The following is a 15,078-nucleotide window of genomic DNA, read 5'->3' on the forward strand; positions in this document are numbered from 1 at the left end:
TGACACTGTTGGTAACTCAAAGAAATTTAAACTATTTCAACTTAAATGTTCTATATTCCTTCAAATGAATAGTATTCAGTTTATCATTATCTGTATGTTACTTGTTAACGGAAGTTAAAGCACATCGTATATGGGATTGGCAAGGTGGTTGCCCGAAAAGACATAGGACTACCAGTAAACAAGCCTACGGTCTACACTTTATTTACACTTTTTTATTTGCACCAAAGTCCTGAAAACGTTCAACAAGCTAAACATATTACTAAATAGTCACCAGCTGAAGATGACAGATGCGGAAAACACGCCCCCAAAAACACATCCTCTGGAAATATGCTCCTGGAAACACGTCCTCCCCGGAAACACAAGAGGTCATCAAGGAGGCCACAACAAGGAGGAGACAAACGCAGACGGAGCTGAGGTAAGAATGCTGAACATTGTATAACTATTTAGCGATATTTAAAACACAATACATTTTTTGGACGATGTTTTCAACATGCTATACTAAAAACTACTTAAACATGCTATACTATAACTCTTTTGGTAACATGACTTTTTCTACCATGTTTTGACAAAGTACTATGATGTTTTCTGTCATTTTCTCTCGACACACTATATTATGTTTTTGGACATTTTTTCAACATTCTATACCATGACGTGTCTCGATATGCTATACTATGTGGTTTTCAGCTGTTTTTTGGACATGTCATACTTTTATATTTTTGACATATTATGGTGTGGTCTTTGTGGTCAATTTTTCTTATGCTATATTATGATGTTTTTGGCCCTTTTTTTAACATTCTATGGTATGGTGTGTCTCAGCATGCTATTTTATGCAGTTTTCTGATCATTTTGGGACATGGCATATTTTGACGTTTTTCTCTATACTATAGTATGGCATTTTCAGTCGTTTTTTTCGACATGCTATATTATGGTGTTTTTGGCCATTTTTGCAACATTCTATGCGACGACATTTCTCAGCATGCTATTTGATGCGGTTTTCAGCTGTTTTTGGAACATGTCATCTTTTGACATTTTTGCCATACTACTGCACTGCTTTTTTGGTCATTTTTTCAAAATGCTATATTATGGTGTTCATGGACGTTTTTTCACGTTTTTTTAATGTTTATCAACATTCTATACTATGATGTGTTTCAACATGCTATTTAATGTGGTTTTCAGCTGTTTTTTGGACATGTCATATTTTGACATTTTTTGTCAAACTATGGTATGGCATTTTTGGTCGTTTTGTCAATATACTACATTATTATGTTTTTGGACATTTTTTCAACATTTTATATTATGATATGTCTCGACATGCTATTTTATGTGGTTTTCAGCTGTTTTTTGGACATGTCATAGTTTGGCATTTTTAGCCAAACTATAATGTACCATTTTCGGTCACGCATCCCTCTTTGGTACGTATGATGATGCCAGTTGGTAAAAAAAAAATGTTTCTTGTTTTTCAAGAAAAATTTTTTTTGGGAAACTTTTGATGACAAACTATGGTATGACATTATTTTCATGATTTTGGATGACATACTATACAAGCAGTTCTTTTCATGATTTTCGATGACATACTATTGTATGACTATTTTCATGTTTTTGGATGACATACTATACTATAACTATTTTACATATTTTTGGATGACATACTATAGTATGACTTTTTTTCATGATTTTAGATGGCATACTTTTATATGACATTTATTCATGTTTGGACGACATACTATACAGACTTTTTTTCATGATTTTGGAAGACTTACAATACTACGACTTTTTTGATGATTTTTGTTGTCTGTCAACAAGAAGCAAAGTAAAGACTAGATTAAGTGACATAATGAATTTGTTTGGACAATTACCATACTAAGACTTTTTTTATGCCATTTTGGATGATGTACTATAGTATGTGTTTTTATGCCGTTCAGGAAGACATACTATGCAATGACTTTTTAGTACCATTGGAGACGACATATCATACTCTGACATTTATATGCGTTTTTGGACAACATAATATGCAATAACTTCTTCAATGTTTTTTTTTGGACAACATACTATACCATTATTTTTTATGGCAGTTTGAATGAAATACGATACTATGATCTTTAACTTTTGTTCATGACAACATACAATACTGTGACTTTTGTAATTTTTTTTTTCGACAACATTTTATATTATTAGTTGGAAAATTAAGTATGGAGATGATTGAAATGGAAAAAATTAGCATAGTAGTGATAGCAGCAACACACGGTAATAAAAAAGCAAATACAGATTGAGTTATATAAAAAAACATGAATTAAAGTTAATAACAATAACATTAATAAGCATCATATTAATAATAATAATAACAATGGTAATGACAACAAAACTATATAAAATTTAGAGAGAAGCAAACAATAAAATCAATCAATAAATAAATTAAAGAATAAGAAAAAAGCCATGATAATTAGATAAAAAAACAACAATAAAAAACAACAATAACAACCATATTAAAAAAGTGATGTCTTCATATAGAGAATATTAGAGTGGGTTGTAATGCCTGTAGTACCAGAGCACATGAAAAAGAAATTACTGCATTATTATTATTATTATTATTAATAATAATAATAATAATAATAATAATAATAATAATAATAATAATAATAATAATCAGAACAACAACAATAATAATAATAATAACAACAATAATAAAAATAATGGAGTAATGTTAATATTAGTAATAATAATATATTTTGTAATAATATTTTGGACTATAATAATGATAATAACAATAGAACTACCAACCATAGCAATAAAATAGTCGTGGTAATAGCGCTAACCCTAATAATAATAACAATAATAATCATAATAATAATTTCAGTGACAATGTATTTAATTATGAATAAAGACAATAGCTGTGTGAGTTAAGTACAGTAATGATAATAATAATTATTCATGTGAGAGAAGTAAAAGAAGATGGGAAGAAATAGGGAGAAAGGGAGAGAGAAAGAGTAGGAAAAAAGTTATATTAATAGCAATTTGACTAGAAGTGAGGGAACTTGAGTTTGTATATATTTGTTAGGTGTAATATGTGCAATGTCTTGGTGTGCAAGAGTACATCAGAGTTCAAAGAGTGAAGTGATCATGGTGTATGTGTGAGTGTGGCTGACCGTATGCATTTTTATTCAATATATGTTGCTGGAGGTCCCTGAGCCATCTATCTTTCAGCTAAAGTGTCCTTGGCCTAAAAAAATAACGTCAGTAAATACCCCACTCACAAACTTTGAAGCTTTTATGTGTCTTAAAAAGGCAGTGTCTAACAAGTGGTTAAATGAGACAAAACATCACCACCCGAACCGCACCAAACAAGGCTTTATAGCCCTCTTAGCGGTGGCAACGCAACCAGAGTATAGTTTGTTTCAGCCTAGCAATAGCTTTTTATTTCTAGCGATTACATTTAGGCTTCAAAAATCCTGAACGTGGTGTTCATTTGTGAAGATCATCTTGCTGAACAAAACATGCACAGTAGGTATCATTAACGTTTGTTTACCACAGAGCTTATGTTCTGCATTTATCCAAAATCCAATGGAAAAATCCCATAAACTTCTTGACAAGGGAACCAGGGCAATGCAAGCTTCCAGGTTGGCCTACAAAAAAACGACATCCCTGGGGCACTCTATTACGTAAAATTTAAATGGTTGCCAAAATAGTGGTATAAATGAAAAAAATAATCCATGGCACATTGTATAGTAATACATCTTAAAACAAAAGTTCAGAGAAAAGTCTGCTTTTTCTACCAAAGAATTATTTGAAAAAAAAAAAACTACAGAAGAAATAAATAGTACCCTGTTCAATAACAGCACTTCATCTTTTTCCCCCTAAAAAAAGATGCTCCAATGGACATAAACAAATTGGCACAACTTCAACTGAATCAAGCCCAGGGACTTCGAAGGAATTGGCATAGTAAATTACTTATAGGTCCGACAATAAAGGCAGAGTGCCATACAACCCTAAAACATTCAAGAGACAACGAGTCACTGTGAAAAGTTCAGTAATGCAGCCCAGGAGAGCCCCCCCCCCCCGAATTCCAAACAAGAACATTTTGCTCTTGCCAAAGTTTAAGTGGATGATTTCAGTCACACATATATATTTCATGAGGTTAATGGGCCCCATCAAATTGTGATTAGAGATTCTTCAGGGAGGCTTTTATGCTAGAGTGACAGCTAGGATGGCTGGGCTTGATCTAGCAGTCATTAACAGGTCACAAACAATAATGCTGCATGTGACATTTCCTGTCAATCTATATTGGATACATTTGTATGAAACACTTGTAAACTTAACCCCTGACCTGCAGCATAAGCAAAACAATGAGCACTTGCAATGATTTACCTTCAATATTTTCCCCTGCGCAGGCAATGCATTATGGGAAATACATGCATAAATAAGCCACAGTGTCCTGATCAAAACTTTGGCAAAAGGTTTAAATGATTAAGTGCACCTCACTTATCACATGCTTCTAGAATTAATCAGGCTTTGTCTATAATACATCATTATAAAGAGTTATCATAATATTAGTTTCAAACTTATCCTTGAAGGAAAAAGAGCAACAACAGAGTTGAAAATTTGCTACTGAGAACTTTCTAGCAAATAACTGGAAGGTGTTCAAGTGGTATCAGCTTGGTCAGTGTATCTTTCCTTCACGCTGTTTACGTTTTCATTGTTTATGCCACTTACTGCATTTATCACAAGAAGAGGCTCACCAGCACAAACGCTCCTGACAGCATCGTGGGATTTGACCTCAGTGATGTCTGAAATAGCAGCCACATCCAGCTTAGCCAACGCTCTGGGGAGGAGATTCACCAAAGAGAACCACAACATGTTTAGGCTTACAAAGCTCTCACAGATCTTTAGTGACAGTGACTGAGACTATAAAAGTTAAAGTAATGGTTATAATGAGCTCTCTAAGGGCAGAGAGAAAGGGTTATGTAAAAGCATAAAAGAGGTAATGCCCAGCCTGGTTTTAAAAATATCAGCAACAAATTTATTTCATATTCAAGCCACTTTTACAATAAGAAATAAAAGCGGCTTAAATATGATACTACTCTCTCAGAGAAACACCATACCTATACACTGTAAAATCTGACAAGTTGATCTCACTTAAAATAAAGGAAAGTAAATAGAACTATTAATCTTATTTCTTGTTTACTCTATAACTAATTGTTTACTTAAAATGTAGCTATGTTTACTTAATTTTGTGAAGTTGTGGCAACTTAAAAATGACAAGTTGAATAATCTTTTTCTTTCTAAGTGTTAGCAACTCACTAAACCATCATGATCTGACTTAACTTGATCATCACAAACAGGATTTTGCTAGTGATGAAGTTAGGAGATCTGCAAGTTCTGCTTTGTTAACATGTTTAAAAAAATACAATATGGTTGACCAGTTTGCAACCAGCAGGATACAGATATATAGCACAGTAGACTTGGTTTACTAAAGCTACTAAAACTTAGTGAGATTTAGGCTATTAAACTAAGATGTAACAACTTAACAAAATGAATGAATATGACTACATTGACTACAGACTACATGACATACATACATACGTAAACTTAACAATTCAATATAATGTTAATATAAATTACGATTAATAATCATATTTACTTACAATTTCAAGGCAATCGGTTTCTAGATTTCTTTAAGTAAAATCCCCCTGTCAGATTTTACAGTGTAGGACTATTTAAAGTGACTGAGGCAAGTGAGTCAGTCACATTGAATTAACAACAAACTGCACCTCGTAAAGCCCATAAAGATCAATATGAGCTGTATTAAAAAATACCAAAGATTTAGCTTAATGCATCCTAATTCAATTGAAATACCATTAGATGTACAAGCTGACAGTTCTATTGAACTATCACAGAATACAGGATGAAGTCATTAAACAGGAAAAAAAAAACTCTTAGATGCATTAGAACCTTGAGATATAATAGTTAAAGTTGCAAAATCCAATATGCATAATATTATATCAGATTTTTTATGCATGCCCAAACACTTCACTCTATGAATTACAGAGAATTATTCTGCTGAGAGCGAGTCTGGATTCACTAGATTTGATTTTGAGCAGATAAGTTTCAGTAGCCAACAACTTTAACAACTTTCTTTTGTAAACTCATGATTTATCATAAACTTTTCAACATTTGGAACCATATTTTTCAAATGCTGACTTTGATTGTATACTAATTACAGAATTAAGCCAGTTTCTGTGTCATATATCTTTAAGCCAGGATAAAGGTTAACAGCTGTAAAAAGCTAAGTCTTTATCCCTGTGAGATGAATTGCAATATTTAGTTCTTCACGCCTGAAAAACAGTGAATTTAAAACACGCATATCATGAATGATACAATTTTTTACCCTTCTTCGTCACTGACAGGTTGCACATGTAATTTTACTCAACTTAAAAATCAGAGACTCCTGGACAGATGTGTAGGAAGTCAAACTGATTTTAAGTTGTTAAATCAGCTTAATTCCTGCCATACTTTGGTGGGAACCAAAATCAAATCAGAACTTTTACAAGGCAGAAAGGCAGGGAGATCAGCTTTTTAATTATATACCAAATGATAACAACTTGTATTTGTATGACAGCATGCACAATAAACTATACCAATAACAATTATACACTGTCTCATTAATAACAATACTATTCTAACAAAAACTAGCATAGAAAAACATGCACATGATTAGAATCATGTACCACTTGTATCTTCTTGACCTCATTGAACTTACTGGTCTCATTTGACACCTAAGTAATAAAAATAAAAGCCCTTCATGCTGTTTAACAAATGAGCGCAGTCAAGTTATGCCATTTCATACATCCCATCTGAACTTACTACCTTCATGTCAGCTGAGGTCTAATTATAGCTCAAGTATCACTTTTTGTTTATGCACTTTCAAATGGTCTGCTAGGCCAATGTGTTTCTGAAATGATGGACTGCACTCCACATGAAACAGTGTCTCTGTATGCTACTTATGCACAGAAAAGAAAATAATACATGGCCCTGCAATAAAACAGACAGGAGATGCAGGATGTACAGTTAGCATGTCTTTGTAAATGCTGCTTTTGAATAAGCATGGACATGTTTGGGCAGAAATAAAATACTGCAGGCTTACCTTTAGCTATCTGACATGACATAGGTCTGCTCCTGCCACCTTGTTTGCAGCAATGATGGTATTCAGTGTCATAACAGATGATATGTTGTTGTTGTGCTCTTCAACAAACAGGATGCTCTGAAGAAGACTGTCCTTTAGAGGTTTTACACATTATAAGTTAAAAAATAAAATAAAGAAAATTTAATAATAACCTCTACTTTAGGCTGTGACTTCACTTAACTTTAAGTGCTTGGGCAGTTTGGTATGACAGCCAATAACCTGCAATAAGGTCACTGGCCATGTTTCTTGTCTGTTTAACAGACACTTGTCTGTTTAATGACAATGAAGTGTCAGTGAAACCAACTATGTCAAAGGCCCAAAGCCCTTTTAACAGCAGGTCTGATGCAGCGGGAATACTAAACTACATATTCTGTATTCACCCTTTCCTCAAACACACAAGAGCTGTAAGCTGCAAGCAAAGCAGCGGATTTAGATAAAGCAAAACAATGTCACAAAAAGATTTCCTTGACAGGAGACTGCACATCTATGATGACTGTTGATTAAGATTAGATTTTTTTTTTTTGCAATTTAAAATGTATGCCCAATTATCATTATCATTATTATTAAATAGTAATAATAAAATAATAATAATAATAAACAAATTGGGGTATCAATCAACTGCCTACTATAGTTATTATGTTTTTGTTTGTCTGTAACGCAATGCACTCGCAAATTGTTGCTAAAAGGCAATAATACTGAAAAAAGTATCTTGTGGTGACTTTTGACGCAGTAGTCATTTTTTGACACCCTTGTGAGACAGCGTTGAGGCAGAACCCCAGTAGTTTATCCTGATATAATCTTGATTTGACTCTACAAAAAAATCACGCTGGTAGTTAACTGCACCTTCTTTTGCAGAAAAATGACCAAATCAACAGACACAGCCGTGACTGAAAGACACCGACACATCTCTACTCACTATGCCCACAAACTCCTCGTAAAAACCGGTGTTGTGTGCTCAGCTAGCGATCAAACTAAAGTTGTCGACAGTCAGAGGAAGTCCCTAACCAAACACAAAGACTTCAGCAGAAGAAGCACATTTGGGGGTGTGGCTTTCAAAATAAGAGTCATTAATTAAGGAAAAAGTCGCTTTTGCGGCTCCTCAGTTTATTGGCATTTAAGTATGATGGTTTCACCTGTGGAAAGAGGGAAAGAGGGAGGGGGGAAATGCAGAAAAAAATCTACTCTCTGTTTAGAATTGTCAAAAAAAAAGACATAGACAGAAAACAAAAAACAAAACAAAACAAACAAACAAACAAAAAACAGATAAGACAAAAACGAAAGATCCCTAATGTGTAATATGGAGGGACCATTCTCTTAAGATACAAACCAACATCAAAACTGACAACAGGAGAATCTTGAAATTGCTCGCGCAACAATGATTGATATTACTAACAGAAGAGGAGAGGATGCTTTGTTTGTTTAGTTCACCTCAAAAAACATACAAGAAATGTTTGAACAGACAGAGCAAACATTGGCATTGTGCAACTGTACTGTTCTTTTTCAAACCGACCGACCCTGCAATGCAAATTGACAATTGGATGTTTTCAAACCATGTTTGTGAATCTAATTAAAAAACCCAAATTTGATTTTAAACAAATATATGCATATATTTATTTTTCAGACCAATGGCATTTTATATCATTACCATTAAGACTTAAATTTGATATAATTGAATTAGATTTGCGAGACGGAATTTTAGTTGAGGGCTTTACTCTTCGTGCTCATTTAGAGACAGACAGACAGATGCATGGATTGAATTTAAGTTCAGTCCACTGTGTGCTCCCCTCCTTGCTGATACATGCATTTCTGCTTTTCCTCCAACAGATGGCCTTGTTCTCGAGTAGATGAGCAACCTGGACGGAGCACAGGAGACCTGTCAACTGTCCTCTGATCTTGCTGAGTTCATGTCTAAAAGACAAATTACTGCAAGAAGATATCATGTTGGGGTTGCTTTTTCTATCTATCTATCTATCTATCTATCTATCTATCTATCTATCTATCTATCTATCTATCTATCTACCAAGGCAGTATTCTGCGCTATTTTTGGCTGCAAGTCAAAGGCCAATAATTCAACTCTTGAGGTCACAAGAAATAGAATTTTCCCATCATGACATGGAAATGGTTTTTATGTTAGATCCGGATATTCAGAACACCTAAAATCCAAACAGAAATGTATGGGAGCGATATGAAAATCCCGAAACCAGGCGAAAACATGGCCTTATGTGAATTTGCGCAGGACAGTTTAACAATCTATGATTTTTTTGTATTAGATTGTAGACCTAATAATAGGTCTGCCCTAACACTAAGTTATTATCTCATGGTGTGACCAAGTACAGTAACCTTTGTTTGTTTTTTTTTTTCGTAGTGGTATTTTAGATGCAGAATATTTGCAACATTTTTTTAGTATAAGATGATGTTGTTGATAATGATGATGATGATTATCAGCATCATGAAATTTATGTGCGTCTGAATAACTGGATCGAAACGGTTCCATGTTGCTGTAAAAAAAATCGCTTTGAATCTTTTTTTTTTTTTTTTAAAAACCAACACAAAACAAAACATGAACATCTGCATCCTTAAGCTTTTGACATACACAAATACACACTGGATTTTTTTTTCACAGGTTGAGAGAGATAGATGCAGTAAAGCGATTGGAGAGTCCGGTGTTGACGTCATGACGTCAGAGCAGCAGCGTGTGGGACCCTGCAACTTCGTCGCCCCCCTCCCCTCGCACCCTCCCAGTCCGGAGAGACACACGTTATCAGGGAGGCAGCCGAAGGGCCAGTCATCTCCTCACATCTTTTCTGCATCTACCACAATCCCCTTTATCCGTCCTGTATGGTGGATATTATTTTCAGCTCTTCTTTCTTGGGTGATATGGGGGATCATTCCAAAAGTAAGTCCGCTAAACTGCTCGGTGGAGTTTTAAGTGGCAGATTTTGTTTTCGTCGCGGTGTGGTATTATGGGCTACATGATATATTCAGCAGTGCAGCGATTACTGAAGTTATTTTATTGATGATGCATGTCGCGCAGTATAATTTCGTTGGCTGTGCATTTTGGAGGCGCTTTTTAGAAATGAAACAATTCGTCGTTGTGGTTGACGAATACAAGAAAAGTCTTCATCTGTTACATAACATCAAGACTTGTCCAGTCTGCAAAATAGAGGAATGCACTGCAAAGCTGACACACGCAGACTGGACTTTAACATTTAAAAAGAGAGTAGCTAAATGCTGCAGTAATTTGTGATATTTGGCTGCATTGTCCGTGTGTAATAACAATACTGTGGGTTCTTTGCAGAGAAGCCAGGATTCGCGATGTGTGTAGGATGTGGAAGTCAGATCCATGACCAGTACATACTGAGAGTCTCACCCGACCTGGAGTGGCATGCTGCCTGCCTGAAGTGTGCAGAGTGCAGTCAGTACCTGGATGAGACCTGCACTTGTTTCGTCCGGGATGGCAAAACCTATTGCAAAAGAGATTATGTAAGGTAGGAGTTTGGAAATATGTCCCGCACAGGCTGAATTATATTTAACAACTTAAATGCAAAGTTTAACATGTTTGAATAGGCTACGTTAAGAACTAGGTCCAACCCAGTGTTAAAAAAGACAAATTTGGACATACATTTTTTTTAAAAAAAGTGCACAAAAACAGACGACAATTATAACACACAGGTTGACTGCGCGGTTTACCATGTTTTAAAAATAGGAAAATACGCTCAAAGCTATTTTTATCCATTCAAATAAAAAAAATATATACAGCATAACAGCCTTTAACTCACATCTCCAGAAGTTACAAGTTATCAGCCGATTGTTGTTATTTTCTACATTTCTCGCAGGTTTTTAATTATTGCACAATTTGCCACAACTTTCCAGGTTGTTTGGAATAAAATGCGCAAAATGCAATCTGGGATTCAGCAGCAGCGATTTGGTGATGAGAGCCCGGGATAACGTGTACCACATCGAGTGTTTTCGGTGCTCGGTGTGCAGCAGGCAGCTGCTGCCGGGAGACGAGTTCTCCCTGCGGGAAGACGAGCTGCTGTGCCGGGCGGATCACAGCCTGCTGCTGGAGAGGAGCTCCGCAGGAAGCCCCATCAGCCCCGGACACATCCACTCCAGCAGACCGCTGCACCTGGCAGGTCGGATTCTTCTTCTTCTTCTTCTTCTTCTTCTTCTTCTTCTTCTTCTTCTTCTTCTTCTTCTTCTTATTATTATTATTATTATTATTATTAATGCTCAGTATCTTTATTTATTCATTTTACTTAAGCCAGAGGAATTGTTTAGGCTATAACACCAAAACAACTGTAGTTTATTCCTCAATAAAAGGCCTGTTATTTAAAGAAATTCATTAAATAAATTCTCATATTTTACAACGAATTTGACACATAAAAAATGAAAGTAACTTTTTTTAGTAAAATAAATTTAACTGCTTGCGTTTGAAAACCGAGGGTAAAAATCAATTCAAGATTGTCATGGAATAGTATTTTTTTATGTCCTTCTTTAACATCCAGATAATTTGTTTTGTTGTGTGTGTGTGTGTGTGTGTGTGTGTGTGTGTGTGTGTGTGTGGCGACCTTTCTTTAGGCTAGTTTCATAATTGATCTCATTAGTGCTACCTGCTCTGTTGCCATTATCTGAATAATCTGGTATTTGAGTCGCGACTGTGGCTGTTTGTGTGTGTGTGTGTGTGTGTGTGTGTGTGTGTGTGTGTGTGTGTGTGCGTGTGTGCGTGTGTGCATAGCTGTCATCCTGAGGTCGCCTGCCAACAGAAAGGGAACAAAGCAAATGTGTGAATAATGTTCTACCAACTTCCTGCTTCAAAGCGCTCAATTCAAAATACCTTACAGTGCAGTGACACAGGCCTGCAGGTGACTGCAGCACGGTTTCACATACTGCGCTTTTCCAATCTTCCAAACGCACTGAGTTCAGCCTATAATAAAGTTTACGGAGTATTATAGGCTGCAATTGCAAGACGTGGCTTGGAAAAAAACTGTAAAACGCAGCCTTTAAAAACGAGAAGTTTTTAGTTATTTAAGTAGCTATCGAAATGTACACAAAACTGTTTATCTTATCGAAATCGCGTTACTTCACTGCTAGATATGAATCTAAATAGCGAGGATATTCCTAAAAATATAGATATTTTTCCATTTCAACGACTCCAAATTTGCCTGAACTTCTACATAGGCCTATAAAACTCATAAAAGACTAAATATTATTGCAAAGACAAAACACTAGATCTCACAGGCAAGATCAATTAGCTGCTAAGTAACGGTATAATTTGGGAGGCTTCCTGAGGCCTTTGTACAGTTACTGACCGTCGGTTTTCCTTCCTCCGTCCTCAACAGACCCGGTCACGGTGCGGCAGGCTCCGCATCGGAACCACGTCCACAAGCAGTCGGAGAAGACGACGCGGGTCCGGACGGTGCTGAACGAGAAGCAGCTGCACACGTTGCGGACCTGTTACAACGCCAACCCGAGGCCGGACGCGCTGATGAAGGAGCAGCTGGTGGAGATGACCGGCCTGAGCCCCAGGGTGATCCGGGTCTGGTTCCAGAACAAGCGCTGCAAAGACAAGAAGAAGTCAATCCTGATGAAGCAGCTTCAGCAGCAGCACCACAGTGATAAGACTGTAAGCATCTTCGTAAGTTTGAACACTTGATTCCTACAATTATTCATTTATTCAGCATTGTTTGAATATTATTTTTTAAACTATAATGATGATGGTGATTTCAATTCAACCAAATGTATTTCTGTTTTTTTTTTTAATCTTTATGAAATGCGGAGAGTAATGAACAGACGCAGGTTATAATAACCCTATGGATTAATTATGTTTATCTTTTTTTGATGAGGGTGGTTGTTTGCACTGTGGTTATCACTAGTCGCAGGCACTCTCTTTTTTATGGCACAATTATGAATCACTATAATTTTACTCTTTTCTAAACTTCTGTGTTTATAGTTTACTTACACTGATACACAGTCCAACCGCTCCAGTTGGCTTCAGTGCCATTCTGTATTCAAACTTAAGGTCAATGAATAATGAATCAACTGCTTTGGCTTTAGCTGCTTGACCTGAAAGAATAAAACATTCTCTGCAAACTGGTGTACATCTGGGAAACATCTCTTTCTCTGAGACCAAAGTTAAATCTGTAAGGAAACTTTTTTTTGGGGGGTGGGGGGGTGCTGTCTCATTTCCTACAAATTTAGAACTGATCATAAATAGCAAGTGAAAAAGCGAGGAAGTATTCAGAAAACTTCTATAGGTGTCATGAAGTCGTTTTTTACGGTGCTTTCAGAAGTGACTGATGCATTTTTTTTGCAGGACACAGCTGATTTTTTTTTTCCTCGTCAGAACCTGCAGGGTCTCACAGGGACACCTCTTGTGGCCGGGAGTCCTATCCGTCATGAGAGCACCGTGCAGGGAAACCCAGTGGAGGTTCAGACCTACCAGCCTCCATGGAAAGCCCTGAGTGAGTTCGCCCTGCAGAGCGACCTGGACCAGCCAGCCTTCCAACAACTGGTGTGTGTTCAGAATAGACTGAGTTAGACGTGCACACAGAGACACGCATGCCCTGCAGACTCTTGCATAGTGCAATATATCTCATATGCATTTTGTGTGCACAGAGACTTGTGCAAAGAAATTTGGTTCCCACACGCAGATGCAGTATGTACGCAAACAGTGATTAGAATGTGTTTGCATGTGTAAATACAGACATGCATCACATGCACACATGCATGTCAACATGTTGTCTTTATCAGTAAAGACAGGGAATAATAATAATAATAATAATAATAATAAAATAAAATAAATAAAAGCATGAACATTCACATTCTGACGCTGTCTCTGTCTGTTCAGGTGTCTTTCTCTGAATCGGGCTCTCTCGGGAACTCCTCGGGCAGTGACGTGACTTCTTTGTCCTCTCAGTTACCGGACACCCCCAACAGTATGGTACCCAGCCCGGTGGAGACGTGAAACGGGGCCCCTCAGACCTGTCGGCCCCCCTCTCCTGCAAGGACAATTGCAGCATGATCCCGGTCCCTTTGCATGTGACCAGCTCATCACATCGCCCAAACTACAGAGAGGAGAGTGTGTTTCTTTTTTTTCTTTATGACATGGAAGAGATGGAACCAAGAAAGCACCGATTGACTCCGAGTATTTTTGTGGAGCTTTCATTGACTTAGCAGAACAATTGTTGCATGACTTGATACGGAGCAAGATGTACAGAAGACCTCCCGATGGATATATTACAACAAACCTTCCCTTTGAAAACAAATTGGAAACATTTTCATGTCGAAGCAGATGGACATTCTGCGACTTCATTGTGATCATATTGTGTCTTGTTTCTTCAACATGAGAATTTTTTGATACATTTATTGCGTTGTCGAGTCCCGTTGACTCTTTGTCTTAAGGTCAGAGCATGATAATCTGCAAACTATTCGTGTTGTAAAATACTTCATCTTAAGGGCAGGTTGTTTGAGCTTCTCGAACACAAAGTAAATTATTGTTATATTATTTATTGTTAGGAAAGCGATTCGTAAAGGGATTATTAACTGATAAAAATAAAAATAAAAAATAAAAAACAAACAAACAAGCTGGATACATAACGTGTCTTGATGACCAATTTTTGCACAGGCGTTTTTATTTATTTATTTATTTATTTACCCTTTTTGCATTTGCAAGCCAATATCGTAATGATTTGTTTGGAAATGCAGCTATGATTCTAGTAACAACTGTCCATCTTTTATTGCAAAAATAAGAAGACAAACGAATCTACTCCACGGACATGTAATTGCATTTTGTTTCCAGCACTCTGATGGCGACAAAGTCAAATTCACGATCCGGATTCAAAGCGATCAGATCTTTACTGCTCGTGGCAGCGAGTCATTTCTGATTTGAGAAACGTGCA

At 36.4% G+C, this 15,078-nt stretch overlaps 1 protein-coding gene and 2 long non-coding RNA genes across 5 annotated transcripts in view; 1 reads left to right on the top strand and 2 right to left on the bottom strand.

The window, feature by feature from the left end:
• Positions 1-288: 288 nt before the first annotated feature.
• LOC148190439 (uncharacterized) lies at positions 289-8,201 on the bottom strand. 2 transcript variants are annotated; one of them, XR_015777485.1, is made up of 4 exons: positions 8,094-8,201; positions 7,139-7,255; positions 4,734-4,816; positions 289-333 (listed from the first exon to the last, which is right to left on the bottom strand). It is a non-coding gene; the product is annotated as an uncharacterized LOC148190439 (long non-coding RNA). The 2 variants fall into 2 exon arrangements; XR_015777484.1 differs by having other exon boundaries at positions 7,139-7,270; positions 8,094-8,160.
• A 1,730-nt stretch (positions 8,202-9,931) lies between these two features.
• isl2b (ISL LIM homeobox 2b) lies at positions 9,932-14,769 on the top strand. Of its 2 annotated transcripts, none has more exons than XM_088079597.1 (6): positions 9,932-10,073; positions 10,476-10,665; positions 11,051-11,313; positions 12,520-12,815; positions 13,524-13,691; positions 14,028-14,769. In XM_088079597.1, exons 1-6 carry the CDS (start codon positions 10,016-10,018, stop codon positions 14,142-14,144), a joined length of 1,092 nt encoding a protein of 363 aa, XP_087935723.1. In that variant the 5' UTR covers positions 9,932-10,015; the 3' UTR covers positions 14,145-14,769. The 2 variants fall into 2 exon arrangements, with proteins under 2 accessions (XP_087935723.1, XP_087935731.1); XM_088079605.1 differs by having other exon boundaries at positions 12,520-12,803.
• LOC148190440 (uncharacterized) overlaps positions 12,612-15,078 on the bottom strand; it is a 114,981-nt gene continuing 112,514 nt past the window's right edge. Inside the window, exon 4 of the long non-coding RNA XR_015776926.1 lies at positions 12,612-12,736. This is a non-coding gene — a long non-coding RNA (uncharacterized LOC148190440). The remainder of the gene's footprint in view (positions 12,737-15,078) is intronic.

This window comes from Plectropomus leopardus, chromosome 1 (assembly GCF_026936395.1).
Source record: "Plectropomus leopardus strain MGB_pleo_1.0 chromosome 1, ASM2693639v1, whole genome shotgun sequence".
Lineage (NCBI taxonomy): Eukaryota > Metazoa > Chordata > Actinopteri > Perciformes > Serranidae > Plectropomus > Plectropomus leopardus.

What these genes read in the sequence shown, in the direction of transcription:
- isl2b (XM_088079597.1), top strand. Translation starts at nt 10,016, where the DNA reads ATGGTGGATATTATTTTCAGCTCTTCTTTCTTGGGTGATATGGGGGAT. An exon ending in TGCAAAAGAGATTATGTAAG is followed by an intron (nt 10,666 to 11,050) that starts GTAGGAGTTTGG and finishes ACAACTTTCCAG; the next exon opens with GTTGTTTGGAATAAAATGCG. An exon ending in AGCCAGCCTTCCAACAACTG is followed by an intron (nt 13,692 to 14,027) that starts GTGTGTGTTCAG and finishes CTGTCTGTTCAG; the next exon opens with GTGTCTTTCTCTGAATCGGG.